Genomic DNA, 23,716 nt, shown 5'->3' with positions numbered 1-23,716 from the left:
AAAAAAAAATGTGAAGAAGTAACAGTGAAATAAACACAGTGTAAGTTTGTTATAGGTTTAAGTGAAATACCTGGCAAGCAGGTAAATGCACTAGCATTGGAGGAAATCTTCATCTCTATCTTAAGTTTATCGTCAATGATAGGCGACAAATTTTGGGAGTAAAATCTCAGAAAAATATATATTTAAGAGGTGTTTGCCTTTACATGATGTTAAAAATAAAGCTTTAAATAAATGTGCCTCATGCCTTTTTCTTTGGGCTTTGAAATATAACAAATACGTCACAGTCAGGATTTTAGCGCATTTTTTAGCTTTTCCATTTGGGCCTTTTAAGGTCCTGAAACACATTAGTACTATTAAGGCAGCTGTGACTTGGACCAGATCTCTTCTAGCCTGCACAAGCTGCTGTTAGTCAGGAGATAAAAATCACAAAGAGCATGTTTTTGAAAAGCTTTCAGATACAGTCACTGCTGCTGTTCTCAAAAAAGGCTTTGTCAGCATTCTTGTGACTAAAGTCATGAATTAATTTGTGCCCAACTGAGTCACACCAGTAAATAAAGAAAAGAATAAGACATCTATGCTCTACAGTGCAGACTCCCTCAATGGTGTCACCCAAACTTTGTTTTTTTTTTTCACCTTTTATGGCCTTTTTGGTGACTTAAGTCTCAGCATATAAACAGTGCAAGCTTCAGGTGCATGTTTGTTTCAGTTCAAGAAGAAGCCACAATCCAGTTATTCTTGATGGATTTAGCAATCTGTGTAGCACCACAACTCCAGACATTGCTGCCCAGTTGTTCAATCCCTAGTGCAGGGCGATTACTCAGATGTTGGGTAAAGACCATCGTTTAAGTCATAGGTGTCAAACTCTGGCCCGTGGGCCAAATTTGGCCCGCAGCCTAATTACATTTGGCCCGCGAAGCCATACCAAATTACTATCAGAGCTGGCCTACTGGCATTATACAGCTAATATATATATATTGTTTAGTATTAAGCTTTGCTTGTTCCATATTCAGTTTTTCAGCTAAACTTGTCCATAAGAAAAGATTCATTCTTATATCTGGAGGAACAAATATATTTCAATAAATATTAACGTTAGCCCGCGACTTTGTTCCAGTTTTGAATTTTGGCCCACTGTGTATTTGAGTTTGACACCCCTGGTTTAAGTCATTAGGAGCCGTATAATGTTGGAAGGAAGAAGATAAAAGGAATTAGTCATCATTTGCATGATTCCTTAGATAAAATGAATCATGTTATGAAAGCTAAGGTGAACGGACTTATTCAGCTTTAGATTGTCTTTTATGCATGTGTGGTTTTTTTCAGCAGGTTTGTAAATCTATTATCTATTTTTTATTTTTTTTTCTAAACTGCGAGGTCATCTGCTCTAGTTCGGCTGCTCGTTCCGCTGGCTTTGCTGTATCTTCGCTTGTCCTTATGCAGCAGCACATCTGGGCCACCATTTTGGATCTGAACACAGCCGACGTCCCTGCTCTCGGGGGTATAGCAGTTAGCATCGGGTCTCAGGTATCTCCCATCTTGGATCTGACCGTCATTGGTCTTCTGCCATCCATGCGAATAGCAGCTCATTTGGAGGAAGTTTACCTCTTCCACTGCTGCTGCCATTTTGTTCTGCTCGGTAGCCATGTTTTCAGAGTTTTGTTGGTTTGCTAGTCGGTGGTTGGGGAAGGGGAGGGGTAGGAAGTGTGTGGAGCCAGTCACGCACTGGTTGAAATCTGGGGGTGGTGTCGATGGTGGTGGAGGAGACAAAGAGAGCTGTCGGCTCAGAGAGGTGTTGGCTGCTTTGTTGGCTTTTGTAGAGCACAAGAATCGCCTGCAATAAACAGAGTGAACCAGTGGGAAAATGTAAGATTTCAAGTTATGCTGCCAACCACAACATACCGTGCTGCCCGCTGTGAACACTTCTTTAAGAATTCACTACCACAAAGTGGAAAGCATTCCCTGTTTTCCTCATTCCATTTGTTCTAATGGTAAATTCCAGGAAGTACATCTGAATCACTGAAGGCTTAAAATTGTTATTGGAATCGAATCTCTTGAGGGAAATGAAATTTCGTGAGAAAGTTGCATTGTTTAATTTTACAAGACTTTAAAATCCATATGAATATGTCTCACTGTTGACCAAAAATCTGAATCATCAGCAATCGTTATCTTTATCTCTTTCTTTAATCAGGTTTAGACTGAATACAGGAGAATAACCTGTGTCTAGTAACATATTAGGATATTATTACCGCATTGCAGTATTTACTCTTACTCTTCAGAAAAAAAGCCACCTTTATTTTTTCATTTTTAGTGGAGTTTTAGTGGAGTTAGTGGAGTTTTGTCTAGTTAAAACTCCACTTTTTTCTGGCCACTTTGGGGGTCACAAAACAACAGATTAACACAGTCGTACCTGATATGAAATAAACTGTTACATAATTCACCACTATTTTTGTTTGTGCAAACTGGCAACAAATTACATCTTTGTTAATGACTAAATGCTCAAATAGGTCTTAGTAACTTTATCAACCTTAAGCTTCTTAACTCATTCACTGCCAGCCATTGGCAGTGAATGAGTTAAACCCATTGACTCATTCACTGCAATTGACGGCTATAGACGTCAATGGCAGTGAATGAGTTAAATAGGAAATAAACATAACAATCATTAAATCAAATCATTAATTACCTAAAAAAATAATCATCAATTATCATCATAGTTCAAAAGAATATTCTGAATTCGTTCGTCTATGTCGTCATGTAAAAACCTTTTCTAACTAAAAAACTATACAATGAATTTCTGACCTGCAACAATGTTTCCATGCCAGGTGATGTAGTTCAAGCACACTGAGGACCAGAGAGACAGCTGACACGACCAACATGAACACTATAAAGACATTTTTTTCTGTAGGTCTGGAGACATAGCAGTTAACTGGATGTGGACATGGCCATGCCTAAAAGAGCAAAGGAACAAGAGAATTACTGTTATAGGCCCAAATATTGTGGTTAATAGCATAGAGAGAAATCAAAATTATGTCTGATTTTTACCTTGCAGACGTACAGAGGATTGAGAAAGATTCCATACAGGAAGTACTGAAGACACAGAAACACCACCTGGATGGAAGGACAGGTTTTTTTGTTTTTTTTTTACAGGTAGACATCATGTTTTAGGCACAATACAAATACGAGTCCTTTAATGTTTACAAATCCTAAACTTTCATGAGCAATTTGGTCCAAACTCTGCAATGCAATTTTTCATTAATTTACTTCTCTTGGCATTTCAGACCCACCTACAGCCTTTGGAGGACAGACATGAGCTTGAACTAGACAGATTTGAAATCTTGACCTGCTATCAAGTTATGTTTAAGTTAAAGGCAGAAATGGTGACATTTACCTCCATGATGCTGCGTATCAGTATACTCAGAACATATGTCTGCAGCAGCGCTCCCCTCAGGCGAATTCGACCTGCTGAGTGACTTTCATTTTTTTCATTTCCATCTCGTTCCCCTTTCCTCTCTTGTTTCTCTCCACCTCCACCTCCTCCTTCACCTCCTCCTGGGTCTTCTTCTCCCCCTCCCTCCTCTCTTCCCTCCTCCTCCCTGTTCCTTCTTTTCTCCTCTCTGCGGACAGTGTGCATAGCGTGGCCCATGTAGATCAGACTGGGAGTGGATACAAACACAATTTGGAGCACCTAGAAAGACATGAATAAGATTTATAATCAAAAGTAAAACAAAAGTTGTTATTTTCATCTGCAGCAGTGTGAGATATTTCTCAGTATGGACTCCCAGGACTTTATACTTTAAACAATTTAGGTGGGGAGAGAAACAACGAAATTCTCATCCAGAGCAGATCAGGCATCAGTGATTGAAAGTATGAAAAGCAAGAGATGTGTCATTGTTCTGGCCCATTAGCCCAGTTATGTGTTTTCATGAACTTTAGAATCATAATTGATGTTGTAATTTGTTCTCCGTTATAATTGATTGCCATGTTTCTTAGTGTCTTAGTTCTTTGTTTCTCTCTTTCTTCCCCTTAAATCTTCTTTTATCTGATAATCTGTTCTTGCTTGTTCCTTGCTTTTAATTTTACTTCCTTGTGTCAAGTCATCCTGATTCATTTCAGCTGTCTCTTTTTACCCATTTTCCACGTCCCCCATGTCTATAGTTTCTAGTGTGTTCCCTTCTGTTGTCTGCTGTGTTTCTGGACTTTGTTATGTTATGATCTGTTTTATTATCGGCCACAATAAAGGTTTTGCTCACTTCAAACCCGTCTCATTTGGAGAATGCATTTGGATCCTATTTTCCTGCAGTCTTTGACAGAATGACTCAACTAGCAGTTGAGTGCTTGAACAGCAACAGGTGGCGCTCTCCTTTTTAAATAGGGCTTTTGAACTGAAGCTATGGCTCAGTCCTGAGTATTAGTCTGTACTCAGGGGGACAAACTGGGGCAGCTGCCACTGCAGGCTTTGCAGCCTGCTTGAACATATTACTTGAACATTTATTTTTTTAGGTTTACACAAAGGATAGTGACGCAAAATTAAAAGATTAACTCACTAATCTGATATCTGCAAGAGTTTAACTTCCACCATTGAAGATTATTCATTTTCTAGGAAGCTGTTAAATTTAGGTCAGACTAATGCAGTAGAATGCAAAGATTTAAGCTTGATAGACCTGGAAATCTATGTTATAACCTACGTTGTAATTGGAAACTCAACCTTTCATACCATTCAAGTCTTTATGGTATGCATCAACCCAAAGTGTTGCCACATTTCTTGGGAAATGAGTTTCCGTTTTTTTTGGTTCTGAGATTTTGATAAGAGTTTTATTGTTTGATCTGAACTGTTGTTGTGTGTGTGTGTGTGTGGGGTGGGGGGGGGGTGGGGGGGGTGGGGGGGGGGGGAAGGATTCATTTGCAGGGAGGCATTTTTGAAGCAGCCCTTGCTCTCGGCTGCAAGCATAGATAATCTCATTGAATAGCCTGTATGAAATGGAAACATTTCACCATAATTAATCCCTTGAGGACATCAAGTGACTGCAATTTATTTTTCACACTGCACTGAAATAAATGGAAGTAAATAGCTGTAAGGAAGGTGGCAAACCAATCTTAACACGTGATAGATTTAAAATTAAATCTTTTTCTTCAACGACTGCAACGACTATGTTATAACCTACGTTGTAATTGGAAACTTAACCTTTCATACCATTCAAGTCTTTATGGTATGCATCATACCATAAAGACTTATGGTATGATGCCTGAAATGTTTGATGAATGAACAGGGATGTACAGACACAGATACATTCCAACTGACTAATTAGAGTTCATATTGTATTTACAGTTTTAGAAAATGTTTAAAAATCATCAACAGGTATAAAGAAGTTCTTTTGGTTGATGTGATAGAGTAACTCTAATATATTTCTAATAAAATGTCAAGCTTTAAGATGGATTGGCTGACTTCTTTATGATCTTTGATTTCAGTTGGTTAAAACAAAAAGATAATCTTTGACTGCCAATGCATTACCCAGTATCGTATGTGTGCTATGGGGAAGGCTCGGTCATAACAGACGTTCTCACAGCCTGGCTGTTCAGTGTCACAGTTAAAATCTTCCTGTTCATCTCCCCACGATGACTCAGCTGCTGTCCCGAGAACAAGGATTCGGAAGATAAACAGGATGGTCAGCCACACCTGTGGAGAAAAAACATGAAGCAATTATGACCTCCAGTCTTCTTCTTCTTCCAAAGATTAGAACAAAATCAGCATTAGCTCAGAGTAGGTTAATTGGACAAGTGTAATTTAAGTGTTACTATAATTATTTGTTTCTGCTGAATTGCTTCAATTAAAATATCCTTTAATCAAAGTCTAGACTGTGGACATTCCCATTTTTACCCTTTTTAAAACAATAAAGGTATAAACAGCTCTTAAAGGTTACTCCAGCCCAGAGGGGAGGGCCACTATAATGAATGAAAATTGTTATTTTCATCTGCAGTTATTTGTGTTTGGTAGTATATTTATGTTATGGAAACTCCACCTCCATCCATGGACAAGCAGGGAGAGCAATAGCAAGACCCTGCACAGAGCAGTGAGAACAATAGGTCAGTGATTAGGTCGGGTGCACCATGAAAGGAGGACTCGGAGTTTAGCTGGATTGTAAAGTGCCATTTAAATAGTTTTCCCTGTATGAGGTTTGCCAGTTGGATGCCTTGACAACTTCTAACTGAGCCATCAGCTGGCTGGCAGTGAGAATAGCTGGTCTGCCAGTACTGACTTCATGGCCACCCTGAACTAAAGTTATTACATACTTTAGGAGCTGGTTATCTTTGTAGTACTTCTAAACAGATTTAAAAATGCCTTAGAAAAAGTACACAAAGTGCTGACTGATTGAATTGACCATTACAATTAGTTATTTAAGAAAGAATCTAAACTAGAAAACTGAGCCTTCTCACAAGTTCAATGATATGTAATGTTTATTGGGGGGGGGGGGGGGGGGGTTTAAAACCAAGAGCGTCATCATTTCCTAAACCTAACCAAGCGAGTGAAACAAAGATTTAAAAGAAACAGTCCCACAAAGAACGTGAATTCCAGTCCTCTTGACCTTGTGCCATGTCTAAATTTGTTATCTTGGTTTATAAATTGTGCTCCTGGATTCCTAAGCTTTGCCAACAGTTCTGTAAACAACTTACTTTGAGGACTACTACTACTTAGCTTCTCAGAAGAAAGAGGACGCACACAGTACATGCACACATTTTACAACAATGGACATGCACTGAAAACCAGAGGTTACTATCGTTACAGTTGTAAGTAACATTAGTTCCATAAAATCTCTGAAAGTGAAGTTATTTGTTTTTGGTTTCTTTTAAGACTTGTTGAGTTGAGTTTCGAATGGTTAAACTAACAGATGTTTGTATGATATTTCATTCTAGTGTTACAAGACTCTGAAACCACAAACCACGAGTCGGGATACACAAAATAAACAGGATGATTTAGAAATACATGAATGTTCTGTTTTGAGTGTATATGTTTGTCTGTCATGAACAGAGGATGTCGGACCAGTCTTGTGTGTTAGTATGCAATGTGTGTGTACATATACGTGTCTGTGTTTGCATGTCACCTTGCCAACAGAGGTAGAGTGCTCCTGTACTTCCTCCAGGAAGTTTCCCAGTAGGCTCCAGTCTGCCATGACTGATTACAACTCAAATTCCTTACTCACTGCTAAACTGTGAGCTGGGCAATATCCACCTGAACACACCAACAAAGAGCATGGGAAGGTTTGCATGAGTAACAGGTGGGTCACATGATGCATTCAGGCACATCTTACAAACTAATTTTATAACAAAGTTTAATAAAAAATCTATGAGGTACCAAGAATAATCCTCCCTGAATCAGACAGAATTTTATGTTTTCAATAGATTTTAGGACTTCCTACATTTATGGAGATGTAGCTTCTTTTTTATTACTTCATGAGAATGCTTTTCAACAAAAGCAGGGAATGTACAAGTGAGAAAATGTCTTTATCTTAGAAAAAAGCATGAAAATCTATTAAATTAACATCAACTGTTAACATTTGTTTGGCGCAATTTTTTAATCTTCCTTTAAAAAAACATTTCATCTTGTTTATAAATAGATTTTAGGGCTATGAATGTGAAGAAATGTGAAACGCATAACTGAATGCCATGTAATGACTAAAATTATAGTATAACAGTCTTATATTCAATATATATATACATTTCCTTGTTCTGTATATAAAGCGGATTTAAAATATTTTTCAAAATATTTCAACTTAAATAATTCATCCAGGAGAAATACTGAGAATAGAATATCACTTTGTAGTGTTTTAATCTGGAGAGCTAAAAGACTTGAAATATTTCAGTGGAAGATTTTGTCATGTATGTTATGGTCAGGTGGGCTGATTTAAACACATATCTTGAGAATAACTTGGGGCAATCTTTAAAAAAATGTTTTATATCTTTGTATGATATTCATTTGCACTTCTCATGAATTCGTGATTAACCACAAAACATTTAGAAATATTCTCCAGCTACAGTGATTATGCTGTATGCATGCTGCCTTTAATGCACAATGTTTTATGGTTGGCTGGGGAGAAAAAGATGGGGTTATTCTTCTGGTATTATTTTCTTTCATTTGGGGATTGGGCAAACTGTGTTACTTAAAATATCTCACTGTGTGTGCTTCTCCTTGTTTTCTATTCATGGAGTATTAGTGCACCTTCTAAAATTCCAAATTTGGTGCAATTATTATCTTTTTTCCATGCTCTTGCTCAAAAAACCTTAGTTGATGAGTGGATAAACCATTGAGGAATAGACTGGCTGTTGCTGTGTGTGTGTGTGTGTAGGTGTGTGTGCGTGTGTGTGTGTGTTCGTGTGTGTATGTGTGAGCCTCTCTCCAGCCCGGCCACGACCCCATTAATAAAAATGTCTGTGCCCATGGTTTAGTTTAGCTTCCTCTCTGTTCCCACACTCCCCCTCCGCCTGTCACTGGGGAAGGAAAACTAGAGATCTACTGTAAACACTGCTACCACACACACACACACACACACACACACACACACACACACACACACACACACACACACACACACACACATACACACACATCCAGTCTGTTCCTATGTTTGGTTGAGTCTGTACCAGTATGAATACAAATCTTCCTTCCCAGCAAACATGCCCCCTTGGGGCCAGTGTGGGCAGTCCATTATGGGCCCCAGTACCATGCCAATGCATGTAGGGGACTAGGCATCTGGACCGAATGGTATGGAGCCCAGAAGTACACACATTCCATACCAGTACCAGGATCAAGAGTGTAGGACCCACATATGCCCCATGTTGCATTACTGTCACCAGCTGGTATGGAATGTTGATTAAAATCTGTGCTTCCTTTAAGCACTCCCTCGTTTACAATGTGCATCAATGCACAATGCTGGAGAGTTTCACACCAGGCACCTGGCCTGACACAACCATCAGGTCTTATGTCGCTTGTGCTTGAACCAAGAATCTTTTGCTTGTTAAATACTCAAGTCTCTACGTAATAGAGGCACTTACCCTTAAAGACAAAAACCAAAACTCTCAAATTCTTGGAATATGACCTGATATCTTTCACTTCTTGAGTTATTTTGCAGTATATCAATAAGAACCAGTTTAACTTCTATTTTACTGAGGTTTTGAATCAGTGACCTTCTCTCAGCCTCATTTAATCTTCTCCTCAAGAGTCATTTATTCCTTCATGGTGATTCCTTATCATAAAGAATGTGCTAGCAAACATGCCTGTTTGACCCCACAGTGGGCAGGTGTGGGTGAACTGTGGGGCTGTGTGGGCGCAGAGCAAACCTACATTTATCCCACTTGGGACTCAACTGGGTGTGTTGGGGTTAAAAAAAAGTTAAACATTTCACATTACTTTTTACTTTTCTTAAAAGTAACATGTAACATAGAGTACATTACTTAGTTACTTGAGAAAGTAATTCATTTCATTATTTGTTAAATTATTTTTGCATTACACGTGGCAGTATTTGACTGCCTGGGATGAGATTTTGTGTCACAATTTTTAAAGTTTGAGGAGATTTTGCATTTATCTTTGTTATTTAAATACATGTATGTGTAGATACATACATGACAAGATAATAAAAAGGAAACACAGACAAGGTAACTGATGACGACATACCTAGGTATTTGGATTATGGATTCTGATGTTACACAAAATGTGATTCTGATGAGTACCAGACTCTGTACAGACTTCCAAAACAGGGGGAACAATAAAGAGCATTTCTGGGTGGAGTGGGACTGCTTTGCATGCCAAATTTCTCACCCTTCTGTCATTTGATTGATGTCATTTCTCGAACCAGTGGGCAAATGTCTCTGACTGTTTTTGTCCCTAACTTGGAACTCATATTAAACTTATATTAAAAGTCTATTTCAGACGTGTTGTTATGCAAGAAGCACTAATTTCAGATGAGAAACGAAGATGAACTTAAAAATCTGACCAGAAAAAAAAGTTTAAAATCAGATTACAACTTTTTTGGCAACTTATTTATTAAATGCCCATCCCTTCCTGTTTTTGTAAAGCCCAGAAGATTCGAACAAACCATGTGTGTGTGTGTGTGTCTCTGTGTTGTGTGTGTCTGTGTGCTCCCATTCATATCTTTCACAAGTGATCCCAGCATCATTAATAACAATATTACTTCCTTGTATAGACTTTCTCTTGACCTTTGCATGCATGTGTGTTTCTCTTTGTGTGTGTGTGAGAGAGAGAGACTGGGTGTGTATATGTGGAGTCAGTATTGTTCTGCATCCTGTCTTGATAATGGGCACACAGACACACAAATACAAAGGCCCCCTCTTTCTCGAGCTGGTTTACAATAATAAATGATGAATCATTGACATCGGTCAGACATGAGGATGTTTTCAATGCGATAATAAGCTGAATAGAAAGTATTAACAGGTCAACGTGATAAAATTCTGCCACATCCATCAACATCATGGGCGTTCATTTAGAGACAAACCAAATTCCAAACTCAAGTAACAAAAGAAGTTTAATTTCTTAATTATTTAAGAATTTACTCAAAGATTTCTCTATCTTTATGCACACTGGCATGCACACACACACACACCTTTTATTTCTGGCACTTCTTTGTGATCTTATTTAAGGTTTTGCGGTCTGAAAATGCGGTTTTGCGGTCATTTTTAGCACTGATGTGGTCATTATTAACACTGGAATGCATAAAAACAGAAAAAGATGCTTACACTTTTGATATTAAACTGATATTAACTAAAACTCTGTCACATACAGATACTTTACCCGATTTAGGATACAGAGAAAGGAAACTTCTAATCCAGTGATAGCCTGATGATTGTAGACTGAAGTTAAACTGATGGATGCTTTCTTCCTGTTGGTGAGGTGCTAGCAAGCCAGGCACTCCTCCTCTTCAGAGTTGATCCTCAGGATGTAGGAGCAGCAGATTTGACAGCTGACAGATGCACGTATTCAGATGATCTGTGATGAATGACGGCCACTCTCCAGCTGTGAGTGTGAGCGTTCCTGCTCAGCCTCAGTCACTGAATGTCAGCGTGAACTTGATGAACCCGACAAACTTCAGGACAGACAGGTTGAGACTGACACAAAGACGGATCAATGGAGAAGGTCAAGTTGATTCAGGGGAGTGAAAAAGGAGTCAATCCAGCAGTTTGGAGCAATTTGTGTCCAGAGAGATCTGAACTGAAATGAAATGTGTGTGAAGCTGTAGTTTATACCCCCCTCTCTCTCTCCCTCTCTCTCTCTCTCTCTCACTCTCTCCCCCTCTCGCTCCCTCTCCTCCTTCTACATCTCCAGAGGAAGTGGGCCTGGTGCCTCGCTGCCTGCTATTCAACTCTCAAATATAGGTGCATGTGTTTGTTTGTAGTGTTTGGCACTGAAGGAAGTCACATATTGTATTAAGACACAATAGCTAAAAGACCCAGTCCTGCATTCCTTCATGTCACTCTCTCGACATATATCTCTCTGCTTCTCTTAAGCTCTGGTAAGTGACTTAAGCTTAAAGTATAATTCCACAGGATTTATTATGGAATCTCTTTGGAAAACCGCTGGTTAGGTTCCTGCACTGAGACTCTTCCGAAGATAAACACAAGCTGGTTTCAGTTTCTTAAGTCTTTCGTTTTTGTGATTTCAGTGAATTACATTCATTTCATTTACTTATTTGTTTTTAATGGAAACTGAAATTTGCCAAATATAATCAAAAAGTAAAAGTGAACATCTTTTCTCAAAATAAAAAGTAGGCTAAGATGCAACATGTGACTTCAGTTCATGACCCCAGAATGACTGAAGGGTTAGAATGTTGGACAGAATTTCACTTGGGTTTTTTTTAATCAGCATGAAAACACTTTCTAGCAGCTGTGACTTCTTTTCAGAGAACTTGTGATAGAATAAAAAGCACCATGGCTTCCTCCAGGCTCTCATCAGCGTGTCTTTTCCTCAGTATATCTAAAGCAGTGGTTATACCATGTGACACTTAAAGCAATGTGGCGAACAACACTGCACAGCCAGAGGATATAAACGTTACACCAAATGTCAGAAATTTTCAAGGTAATTTTCTTGTTTTGAACCAGCTGAACTGCCATTAAAAAATTAAGTGATGACATTCGGCTTCATTTCAGTGAATTCATCGACGTTTTCTTAAATTCGGTCTGTGATATGCAAACACATAAATCCTCCACTAATTATGTAGTTTCACAGTTAGGGGATTTTCTTGAATGGAGTGGGTAGATAAAAAAAGGTCTCTCGCTTTAAAATGACCAGATATTGTTCGAACATGCAACTCTGCTCACTGCTCACTTCATTAGGTACACCTGTTTAGCTGCTTGTTGATGCAAATACCTACACAGCCACTCGTGCGAACATGATCCAGATGATCCTCTGTTCAAACAGATCATCAGTGTGAGGGAAAAAGGTCATTTAAATAACTTTCAATGTAGAATGCTTGTGATGCCAGGGTGGTCTGATGACCTGGGATAACTATTTCTACAGTCTGCAGAGAATGGTTAGAAAAAGAGGAAAGCAGCAGCTATCTGGGTTACAATTTCTTGTTAATTCTAGAGGTCGTAGAATAGTCAGACTTGTTTGAACCGATAGGAAGGCAACAGTACCTCTAGTAATCACTTGTTACAACCAAGGTATGCAGAAGAACATCTCTGAAAGCACAACACATCAAATTTTGAACCTTGGGCTACAGACCACAATGGGTGCGCGGCCACGCCTGTCAGCTAAGAACAGGAAACTGAGGAAGTTATTACATGTAATGTAACTGTAGTGTAGTTTGCTTAAAGGCTACTGCTAGCGTTTTAATTCTTAAACGATTGAATATTTTATTTCCTTATTGCATTTACACTTCAAAAATTCTAAAAGTTGGAATAACTTGTGACACATTTTCAGCTGGAATCCAAAAACCTAGTTGCTGGCTTTTTGTCACATGAAGCAGAGTGATCATGTACTTTTGGGTTTACTTGGGGCGATCGTGGCTCAAGAGTTGGGAGTTCGCCTTGTAATCGGAAGGTTGCCGGTTCGAGCCCCGGCTTCACCTGTTGCCTACTGGTGGTGGTCAGAGGGCCCGGCAGCCTCGCCTCTGTCAGTGCGCCCCAGGGTGGCTGTGGCTACAATGTAGCTTGCCATCACCAGTGTGTGAATGGGTGGATGACTAGATATGTAAAGCGCTTTGGGGTCCTTAGGGACTAGTAAAGCACTATATAAATGCAGGCCATTTACCATTTGTCCTAAAAAAAAAAAAAAAAAAAATCTCCATGGGACAAAACAACAGATCCCCCAAAAACTTCCTGTAACGCATGATCTTTTTATCAAAGATCAACTTTTAATGCTTCACAGAGCATGCACACCCTTTGAAATACAAAAACTCTTTATTTTGTTCCAAATAGCTTCAGGAGATTAAAGTTCTGCAGATTTTTAAAATAATAAATAGAAAATTTGCTTGTTAAACTTTTTGAACTGTTGATTTTTTGTTTATTTCCTTGTTTTTGCTCACATGTTTATTGAATAGGCGACCATATTTAACTAATCTAGAATACAATCATGCACATGTGACTGAGATTTCATACCATATTGATACTTTGGTATTGTTATAGATTTTCCGTGCATTGGGTAAACTAGATGAATTGCACAATGTTAGTGTTCTTTGTCATTTATTTATGCACTAACTTATACCTTAACTTATAACCTACACCTGTTTTGCATCAGTTAAAAGTATGAATAATTCATTTAAGTGTCATCATAAATCAGATTAAGAAGCACTCTGAGAACACAAGCCTCCACCATGGCAGCTCACTCTCTGCACACTATTTTCTTTTATGCAAATAGTTTTATATTTTCTGTATATTCATTTTGCCTTCTTTGTTCTTTTTAAAAGTAATTTAATAAGTTTAAGACGTGAAACAAATGCATTTGAGCATAAATGTTTATTATTATTTTTTATTTATGTGTTTAGACAAATTTAAATGTTTAGCAATAGATACATAGTAAGGAAAATGGATTTGCTAAGTAAATAGTATACGTTTATTTTGTTTTCCAAAAGAAATTAGTACTTTGTACATGTCTTCAAATTTTTATGCATTTAAATCGTGATGAAACCTGTTTCTGTAATGTACACAAAAAGTATCCAATACCAACATGTTTGCGTCAGTCTGAAAGCCTGTTTTCATTTTAAATAGTTCTCTATCCCTTTGACCTTGAGGTAAGTTTATTGACCTTGAAGGAGAGGTCAGAGGTTAAATCTAAGATGAATCATAGTTCCTAAGTTTCTAAAAGGTTTTCTGTCAATTTTCAACCAATAAGTCATCAAGCTGGCCGTGACGACCTTAGTGGATGTAAGGCAAGTTGTAATGGATTATTACAGTAACATGACCCCACTCTACACAATAAACTTTTATCAGAATCAATTCAAAACTTTTTTAGCTATTGTGTTCATGGGACAAAATGACATACATGCAAATGTGGCCAAAAACATGGTGGTGGTAAGAAACTTGCTGTGGAGTTGTGAGATGTGATACATGTTTGTGTCACCTTATTCATAAAGGAATTAAAAGAAAATTAAAAGAATTTAACTAAAAAGACAACTTCAAGCATAATTACACTCTTTTCCACTTTTGGTGCTTTGTCGTTACTCACCCAACAAGCAGTTGTTTTCCTAAATTTTTTCACACAGAAAGTCGACTAATGTGAGGTCATCACAGTTTACCAAGTAAAAGTGATCACCTCACGTTAGCCTCTAGAGAAACAAGGATTTCTTCTTAGCTTGAAAAAGGAGATGTATATATTTAAGAAAAAGAAGAATATCTCTAAAGTGTCAAATTATATGTAGACATATGAAGAAGAGAAAATAATTAAAATGAAAAAAATCAAGACACTGATGCAGAAAATTTAAATTGAATTCCTGTATAGTCAATATTTGAGAAGGTATAAAAACTAGATAGGTGTTATTAGTGGTCCGTATAATGAATGCAGGCCTATTTAAAACTGTAAAATGAACCAATAAACTCTCAGAGACTCAATGATGAAACGCAGAAAGAGTACAGGCAAACATTTACTTCCTATCATCATCTCCTCTCCTCCTCTTTAAATTGTGTCTGTATGTGTGGCTGTGTGTGAACTGCATATTGGTGTGTATCCATTTTGGAGTGTTTTGGATGCATCACACCTCTGCTATCTCTTAGCTAATGGGAACAACGATAACATACCTTCCATTAAAAGAACACACGCACACAGAAAAATGATGTTAACACTCTGGCTGACTGCTCCTAACTATTTTTAAGAAGCACTCCAGTGGTGTGGCAGCGCACACCGGGAGGTTGGGTTTATCTGAACCTCAGCACCTCCTCTGACAAACAGCTGACTGTCACACCCGAGAGAGAGAGGAAGCTCCAAGAGGGATGACAAAGTCGAGCAAAATGTTAACACAGTGCTGGAGCTACAGAGTTTTGTTATCGGAAAGGTCACACTGTGAACAGAAGCCTACAACAATCATTTCCAGAATCAAATATTTAAAAAAACTAAGTGCAATTCAACTAAAAATAGTTTTTTTTCTAATATGGCCAAACTTTTCAGATGAATTAATATTTATTTTCAAACGCTTATCCACTAAAACAGCTGCTGCCTACTGTCTAACCTTGTGTCCTTATCTTAGTCTAGAAACACATGTGACTGTTAAGCTGCTTGCTGCTGTTATATGGGCTGATCAGACCAAGATGATCCAAGTTTGTTCCAGTGTTGTTCACATGATACTGTTCTTAGCTAAAAGCACACACTAAATATCTTATCTTTATCTTGAAGATTGTTTATGACATGATTGATATTTTGTGATTAACATTTGGAACTAATGATGACACCTACTACATAAAGAAGAATGGATCCATCTATGGTCTCATGACTCTCCCCCAGTTACAGTTCTGGCCCCTGGGCACAGTTTTTCTGCATGTAGACAGTTTGTGTTTATGTTTAAGATTAAATATTAGCACATCTACCTCCCGAATCCCATTCATTATTGTTCAGTGTGCTGGTAAGAGTATAAATTTAGTCGTAGGGTTTACACTTATCTATGAGGGCAGGTTGGTAGAAATAGTCTGTGTGGGACTGTTTGTTTCATTCACCATCCTGTTTTTTATGTAATATGTGGATGCCTAGTGTACTGCTTCACACATTTGCCTGACAAGTGAAAGACACACAGCCTGCCCTCTGCTGGTCACAATGTGGTACTACCTCATCACGCACAAGCTACATTTTATGTGTTCCTGTTGTGTTATAAACATTTTTGTCTGTTGTAAAAGTGAGGGCAGAGGTGTTACTAATGTAACTACTGATAGTGGTTTGAAAAGCTAAGCCAGCATGCAGTACCTGTGTTGTTATTGATGGCATTTAGATATAGAAGCACTAAAAAATGCAAATGCTTTACTTCACTTGGTGGTCTCAGTGCTACAGCACTGAGAAACTGAAGGGTACAGAGGCCAAACAGGGCAGAAAAGTCAGTGATAGTAAAAACTAACAGCTGGAGAATTTTTTCTTTATTAATTAGGATAATTAGAATCGAGATTGTACACAAAGACCTTGTATCTTAAGTCCAGAGAAATTGTTTAATTATCTAATAATAAATAACTAAATAAAATATAATAAAGAATATAAATACATAAAAATATAATAAATATAAATAAACATTTAAAAATAGATTATATAAAACAAATCTATATTCATAAATACATATAAATATAATTTGTGAAAAAAACAGTGGCACTTTTTTTTTACTGAAATTTGTCAGCAGTGACTCTTTTTTTCCTGCATCTGTCAGTCACTGTTTAAAGTTGTCTGAACATGTTGCGTGCCTTTAACTCATCATTCCTACCACAGAAGACAAGTGGGTTTTTATGTGTTTCTGAGGCTTGGGGGGGTAGAAGGGTGGGGGTGACTCTGGACAGCTGGTCTTCTTTCTGTTCCTGCATCACTCCTCCTCCTCTTCTCTCCCTCTCTCTCTCTCTCCTCATACCATGCTGTCATTTTTCAGCAGAACAAAGCAGGAGTCTTCACCGATCACTGCTGGATATAAACTCATCATCTATGCAGGTACATGAGGACATTTTGGAAGTTTGGGTGTTTAGCTTTGAACAGACTCGCTATAAAGTGAAATTTGGGTACAGGCAAGTTGGTTCTTACAGGCTGATTGCAGCAATTACTGAACAAAGTATGATCAGACTCAGTCTTCACTGCTATTTTATTTTTCACAGTAGCATTACTGATGGTATCATGCATTAGAGTGCCGCTTTACTTCTGTTATTGTTGGACAGCATCATGATTGTTCCACTCCTGTCCACTTCAGATGTTGACCATCTCTGTGCTCCTGCTGCAGTTCCTCCTCTTCTTTCATCCTGTGTCCTGCTCTCTCCTTTCCAAGGTAAACTCACTGCTGAAGATATGTCATTTTGTTTTTATTTTGATAAAATGGAAATTGAGAGGTGTGCGGAATAATTATAGTGCTCTATTATGTTTAAGTACTAATGAGAATATGTTTAATATTACACTAAAAAAAGCTTTTGTTGTTACTGTTGTTGTTGCTAATACTCACTAGTTAGTAGCTGATGTTTACAGGCAGGTGTGTGCTTGCATATGTTGAGGTAATCATGATTTAGGAAAGTGTCTGCATGTGTTTTGTGCAAATGTTTTTAAGGTAACATAGAAACCCACAGAAATATAGAACAGGTCCTCAGGTGTGTCTCGCACTCCCTCCACCTGTAATTTTGGTGAAAACACACTCTGCTATGAGTAAGCTTGTTTCAAAACAAGTTTCAATGGAAACTTTTTTTAAGTTACCTTTGAAAGAAGATTAAAAACATATGGTGACACACATTAAAATTTACTTTACTTCAAAGGTTTCAACAATCATGAGATAAAAACACTTTTTGAAAAATGTGAATAGAGTAACTCCAACATGTCTTTTTAAATGTATATGTCGTACACAACAGCCAATTAATAAAATACATCGGGATAAAAAATGAAAAAATACAATAAATCAGAAATGTTACAAAAAAGACAGAACAGAATCCAAAAGGACTTTTAAGGGAAAAATGGATTACTGCAGAATTGAAAATCTACACAATGTTCATGCAGAAGAAGAACAGGATTGTTAGAGAAGAGAATAATGAGGTTGACTAAGGGAAGGAAAGAGAAGAGAAAATATAAAAGAGAGAACGAGAGAACGAAAGAACAAATCCAGAAACTTGGTTTGCAGCCAAACAAAGTAAATAAGACATATACTCATAATTACACCGAAAACATTACTGCGGTGTGTGTGTGTGTGTGTGTGTGTGTGTGTTCCGTACCGTCAGCTGGTTGCTAACAGCAGGTTTTCAGTGCAGCAGGTGTCAGCTGGACAGCCACAGGCGACAGATGTACCTATTGTGTGTGTGTGTGTGTGTGTGTGTGTGTGTGTGTGTGTGTGTGTGTGTGTGTGTGTGCACCCTTCTGTGTCTTTGTGTAGAACAATCTGGAAGTGAAGACATTTCACTAAAGTGAGAACATTTCTTTAAAGTGACGAGTTTGTGCAGTCCTCTGTCATTTAAAAAACTGTCCTGAGATCAAAGTGAAGATTACTGCTGGAGCCTGAGTTAAGATGTCCTTATGGTAGAGCTTTGGGAATACATGATTTCAAAAATGTTTTTCATTTTCAGGTTTTCCATCCTGTTAATAAAGAGGAATGTCAGGAATCAGAGTGTAATTTTGTTCTTCTGTGTATTGAGTATTTATTGCTGCTTCATATAATTCACTGTCTCTTTAAGAACACTTTGAAAAGGAAATCTTGGCTTGTCATATCATAAACATGATGAACTTACTGAGAATTATCATCTGAATCTCGTCTGTTTTTCAGCTTTTTGAACTTTTAGTGAGTTTATGTTGCACTGATTACCTGCCAGCAGGTAATCAGTGCAGGGATGGAAATAAATACAACACAAGACTCTGAATATAATAAAGAAAACAAAATATTTCACAGGTAATCATTTTTTTTTTTTTTTTTTTTTTATCATTATAATCATTTTTGTTCAGCATTTCTCATTTGCCTCCAAAATGTTGGCTTTTGAATAAGTTTATTAAAATTGCCTAAAATAATATTTATATAATATTTATATAAATATTTAATAATATTACAATATATTATAACAGTGCTTTGCCCATATTTACATTGGTTATAACAACATTTTACTTATCAACTGTATCTTATCAACTGCATCTTAATTTGGTGTTTAATATATTATTTTCTATACATTCACATTTAATTCTTTCAGTTCCTTTAATATGTAACTGGGTTTAAATGGACATTTGTTGATAAATCAGTTTTTGTCTCAGTCAGAAATGGAGGTGGTGAAATTAAATTTTAAATTATAAACAATGAAAAAGTCCTGAAGAAGACAGAATTTAAAATGAGATGCATCGCTTCGCAGCTGCTCCAATACATTTTGTCTGTGTGTGTTTGTGTGTGCGAGAGAGGGAGAAAGTCATGGTCATTCAACGTGCCATGTGGCCTTTCAGACGAAGGTCAAAGGTCACCATCTGGAATGTGGAGCACACCCATCCCAAATTATTCCTCCACTCTTCCCAATTCTCTTCACTGTGATGACAATGTCTTTGTCCCTGCGTGTTCTTCTGTGTTAGGATGAGTCGGTGTGTGCCAGGACTTTCTGCGGTGCAGGTAGAGAGTGTGTATCGACTGACCGAGGAGAACCAGTCTGTCGCTGTTTACAGGTAAAGGTACTGATAACTAGCAAACATGTGTACTTGTAAATGTGTACGTCTGTATTAGTTTAGGGAAAGGCTGCAGGTAATATTTCTGCAGCTACCATTTTTTGGTAATCTTCTATTGACGAGCCTGTTTCCTTTGCAGCAGTGTGACATGTCAGAGCACTGGGTGTGTGGCAGCAACGGAAAATCCTACAGGAATCACTGTGAACTGCACAGAGACGCCTGCATCACCCAGACCAAGATACACGTGGAGCACAGAGGACACTGTCTGGGTCAGTTTCCACAAACACAAACTCTTTAAGCTTTGAGTGAAGCTTGTGCAGTCATGAAGGATTTGTGTGTGTTTCTATTTGCAGAGAAACCAACAAAGGCCAATGTGAGCCCCAGTAAGTCACGAAATATTTCACATTTTTACACAATTCAGCAAATTTGAGTGGCTGTCTAAAGCCGGTCTCTTTTTCATGCTTCACGCTTGCAGTCGTGTGTTTCCTATCTGATCGTGACTGGATGAGAGAGAGAGTGATCCAGTGGATTCAGAAAGAAGCTGAAGATCTGGCCTCAAACACATCAGCCGGTGACATCCTTCAGACATATTTTCAGGTGTGAATACTTCATACACTGTATAATAATTACAAATGTATCTGTTAGTCACTTGTAGGAAGAAATGATACATTTTAGCTTATTATCTTGCATAGCTTCAGCCTTATGATATACCATTATTGTAACCATTTATTAACTTACATGGATTCTGACACTGACTGCTTGCATAGTCATTCTTAATATATTCACTTCCTAGTTAGAGAAGAGTAATATATGAGAATATCTGTGAATAAGAGGTAAAAGATTTTGAATGCAGTTGTTGATGGTGTTTTTGTGTCACAGGCGTATGATGATGGGGATTCACAGCTTGATTCGAATGAATTTCTGCGATTCCTGAAGCACAATGAGACAGCACTCAACATCACATACTCAGACACTCTGCAGACTAACCTGCTGCTGAGGTATTCGTTTTTTCATCGCTGAGAGTTTGTTCTTCTAATTGTTTCGCGTTTTGTTTTGTTGTTTTGTTTGTATATTGCAGCACACATTTTGCACATCATTTTAGAAATTAAATGGCTGTTAAAACTCCATATCCAGACTTCTCCAGTCATTTGTCTCTTACTTCTTTCTTTTTCTTAGATCTCTGTGTGTCGATGCTTTGATAGAGCTGTCGGATGAAAATGCTGACTGGAAGCTGAGTTTGACTGAGTTTATCAACTGTCTTACGCCCACCTACCACCCAACTGAGAGAAGTAAACATGCATACACACAAGCAGCAAAATAAGAGTATGAAACTGAACAAACACTTTTTGTGTTTGTGTGATTGACATTTTTATAAGATTTCTATTTGCTTTTCTCCATTGTATTCAGCTTTGGATTTATCCTAACACTGTTTATCATTTGAAGACTATTATTTACTGCACTTTACAATCAAGAACAAAGAGTTTACTACTTGGGGATGTATGTATAACAAACAAAAAAGGAACATATAATTACACAAACACATACTTAGTGGCAAAGTATGTTTAACTCAATGTATGATCTACATCAGGAGTGTCGAACACAAGACTCACGGGCTAGAATCAGCCAAGCAAAGTTTTGGATAATGTGAAGAAGAGCACATATTTTGGACTATTTCAATGTATTTTCACACATTTTACAGCATCTGTTCCTTTTACAAGAATTTTTATTAAAAACTGAAAACTGAAACTTTTTATATTTTTAAGGACAAGAAAGTTAGCTGTTCTTGTGTTTATTACATTGTGTTTTATGTGTGTAGAGTGTGCTCTGGAAGACGAGGTCTTTGAGGATGGAGCTGAAACTCAGATGGAGTGCAACAAGTGTGTGTGCGCCTGTGGAAACTGGGTGTGCACCACTCTGACCTGCAATGGTGCGAGTTCACTTAAAAACAGTAGTCGTATTGTATGACTGCTGCATTTGTTCTGTTTCTGCCCGCTGCTGTGTTTATCTTTGCAACATGTGTTTCAGGAGAGCATCAGGTTGATGAAGATACTGATGAAGGAGGAAAGATGAAGAAATGACCGAAGAAGAGTGGAGCAGGAGGGTGGCTGAACTCAATGCTTTACAGGTCGACAGTCTCTCCTGAAACAATATTATTAACCTTTAAATTATTATTCACAGAGACGTTTAATCTCAACATAAAAGTTACTCAAATTTAGACCAGAGTGGCAAAAATACATTTATTTCTTCTGAATAAATAAATGCATTAAACTGCAGAGTAAGGGAGTTTAACAGAAGGCACAACCAGAAAGAGTTCCACTTCCAGGTTTTCAATAATTTTGATTGAATATTTTTTATTAATTAAAACTATTCACTTAAATAAGTCATTTAAATGTACAACTACAAAATTCTTCTGTAGCCAATGTGATGCACACATGATTGGTATAAGTTTAAACACTACCTACAGGTCAATGAACGTCTCTTTTACCTGTTTCAGGCATCTGTCACCATGCAGAACTGAGGTCGCAACAGCCAGTTATCAACTGAGTGGCCTTCCGCTCCAAACATGAGGAACAGGTTTAGTTTAAATAGCTGTTGTTATTATTCTTATAAATGATTCAACACATTTTATTTGTGTGAACTGTTAAATCACTTCTAAACATTATTCTACCTCTTATTTTACTTCCTGAATTTAATGCACTGAAGTTGGTTGCTAATTCACAACCAGTTTTTAAAAAATGTTTTTAATTTGTTATTGATTGCTTTATACTTTTAAAGAATGGAATTATATTTTCCTGGCTTTTGAAGAACACATGAGCACGTTTTTGTTTTTTCAATTTTTGATTGATAACTCTGTCTAAACTTTGATTTCCCTCTGTATTAATGAACAAGTATTTATGACATCTAATTTCTTATGATCAGTGAAACAAACAAACAGCCCCCAATGCTGTTTGGTTTTCTTGAGGTTTGTAATGAGATACTACTTTAACTGTTTTGATAGTGAAAGCTATTTTGTATCATTTTTTATCTAATAAAAATGAGCGTGAGAAGCAACTATCGAATTCTTTTTTTTATTATTCATTGTTCAACACAATATATACAAATGTTGTTTTAATAAATAACAGTTTACAAAATATCAAGAATGTAGGTTTAAGGATTTATTCTGAGAAAAAAAAGAAAGAAAAAAGATAGAAAACATTAAAATGGGTTAAATGCTTACATTATGCTAAAATAATAAATCCAATCATCAATAAGGTCTCCAAACAGGCTCCTCCCCTCTCATGGAAAGACATGCCCCTTCAATGTAATTGGTCAGTGCTGTGACAACATTGCGGTCCTCCCCTGTTGTTTGGAATGGTTGGTTGGGCCCGTAGTGGAAGCTGCCGGCCTGGAATGGACCACTGTGGCTGAGCGGAGCGGGGGGGAGGAGGAGGAGAAGACAAATTAGGAACTGTAATGGAGGAGGTTGGGTAGAGTAAGGGAGAGGCAGGCAGGTGGTGCATTCTGGGAGTAGGAGCGAATGAAGATGCCAAAAAGAGGTCATTGGGCCCAGAAAGGACTCATTCATCCACAGAGAGGTGGAAGGAAAGGATCTGCATTCTGAAGCGAGACAAGAAGCATCAACATCAGTGTTTCTCCAGAACTCGTTGTCTTCTTTTGTTGTTTGCTCAGCTGTCATGTGACATGAGCATGACCACGCCCCACTACTGTTTCATAAGAGAAAGTTTTCTTTCTAAAAACTAAAATTACAAATGAACAACATAGTTTTTAATTTTCAGTGGCCTTGCTGTGTCATTCTTGCTGTGACATTTTATGTCTTACCTGATGAAGCTGTGCTGCTACTGATGCTGCTGGTGGGCCTAAAAACTCCAGCCTTCATCTCCTTCTGCCTCTGACCTGAGATCAGAAGAAATAATGTTAAAACCTGCCCGGATCACCTCAGAATTG

At 37.7% G+C, this 23,716-nt stretch overlaps 1 protein-coding gene and 1 pseudogene across 1 annotated transcript; one reads left to right on the top strand and one right to left on the bottom strand.

Moving 5' to 3' along the window:
• Window positions 1-1,110: 1,110 nt before the first annotated feature.
• LOC113035498 (gap junction alpha-5 protein-like) lies at window positions 1,111-11,150 on the bottom strand. The gene is made up of 7 exons (XM_026191106.1): window positions 10,790-11,150; window positions 7,089-7,216; window positions 5,501-5,665; window positions 3,380-3,676; window positions 3,034-3,099; window positions 2,791-2,939; window positions 1,111-1,825 (listed from the first exon to the last, which is right to left on the bottom strand). The coding sequence occupies exons 2-7, from the start codon at window positions 7,155-7,157 to the stop codon at window positions 1,357-1,359; spliced, it is 1,215 nt and encodes a 404-aa protein (XP_026046891.1). The 5' UTR covers window positions 7,158-7,216; window positions 10,790-11,150; the 3' UTR covers window positions 1,111-1,356.
• A 5,892-nt stretch (window positions 11,151-17,042) lies between these two features.
• LOC113035178 (follistatin-related protein 1-like) lies at window positions 17,043-22,463 on the top strand (annotated as a pseudogene).
• The last annotated feature ends 1,253 nt before the right edge of the window (window positions 22,464-23,716 follow it).

This window comes from Astatotilapia calliptera, chromosome 13 (genome assembly GCF_900246225.1).
Source record: "Astatotilapia calliptera chromosome 13, fAstCal1.2, whole genome shotgun sequence".
NCBI classification, from domain to species: Eukaryota; Metazoa; Chordata; class Actinopteri; order Cichliformes; family Cichlidae; genus Astatotilapia; species Astatotilapia calliptera.
Note: the sequence above shows the minus strand (reverse complement) of the source record. Positions and strands in the feature narration are given on the sequence as shown.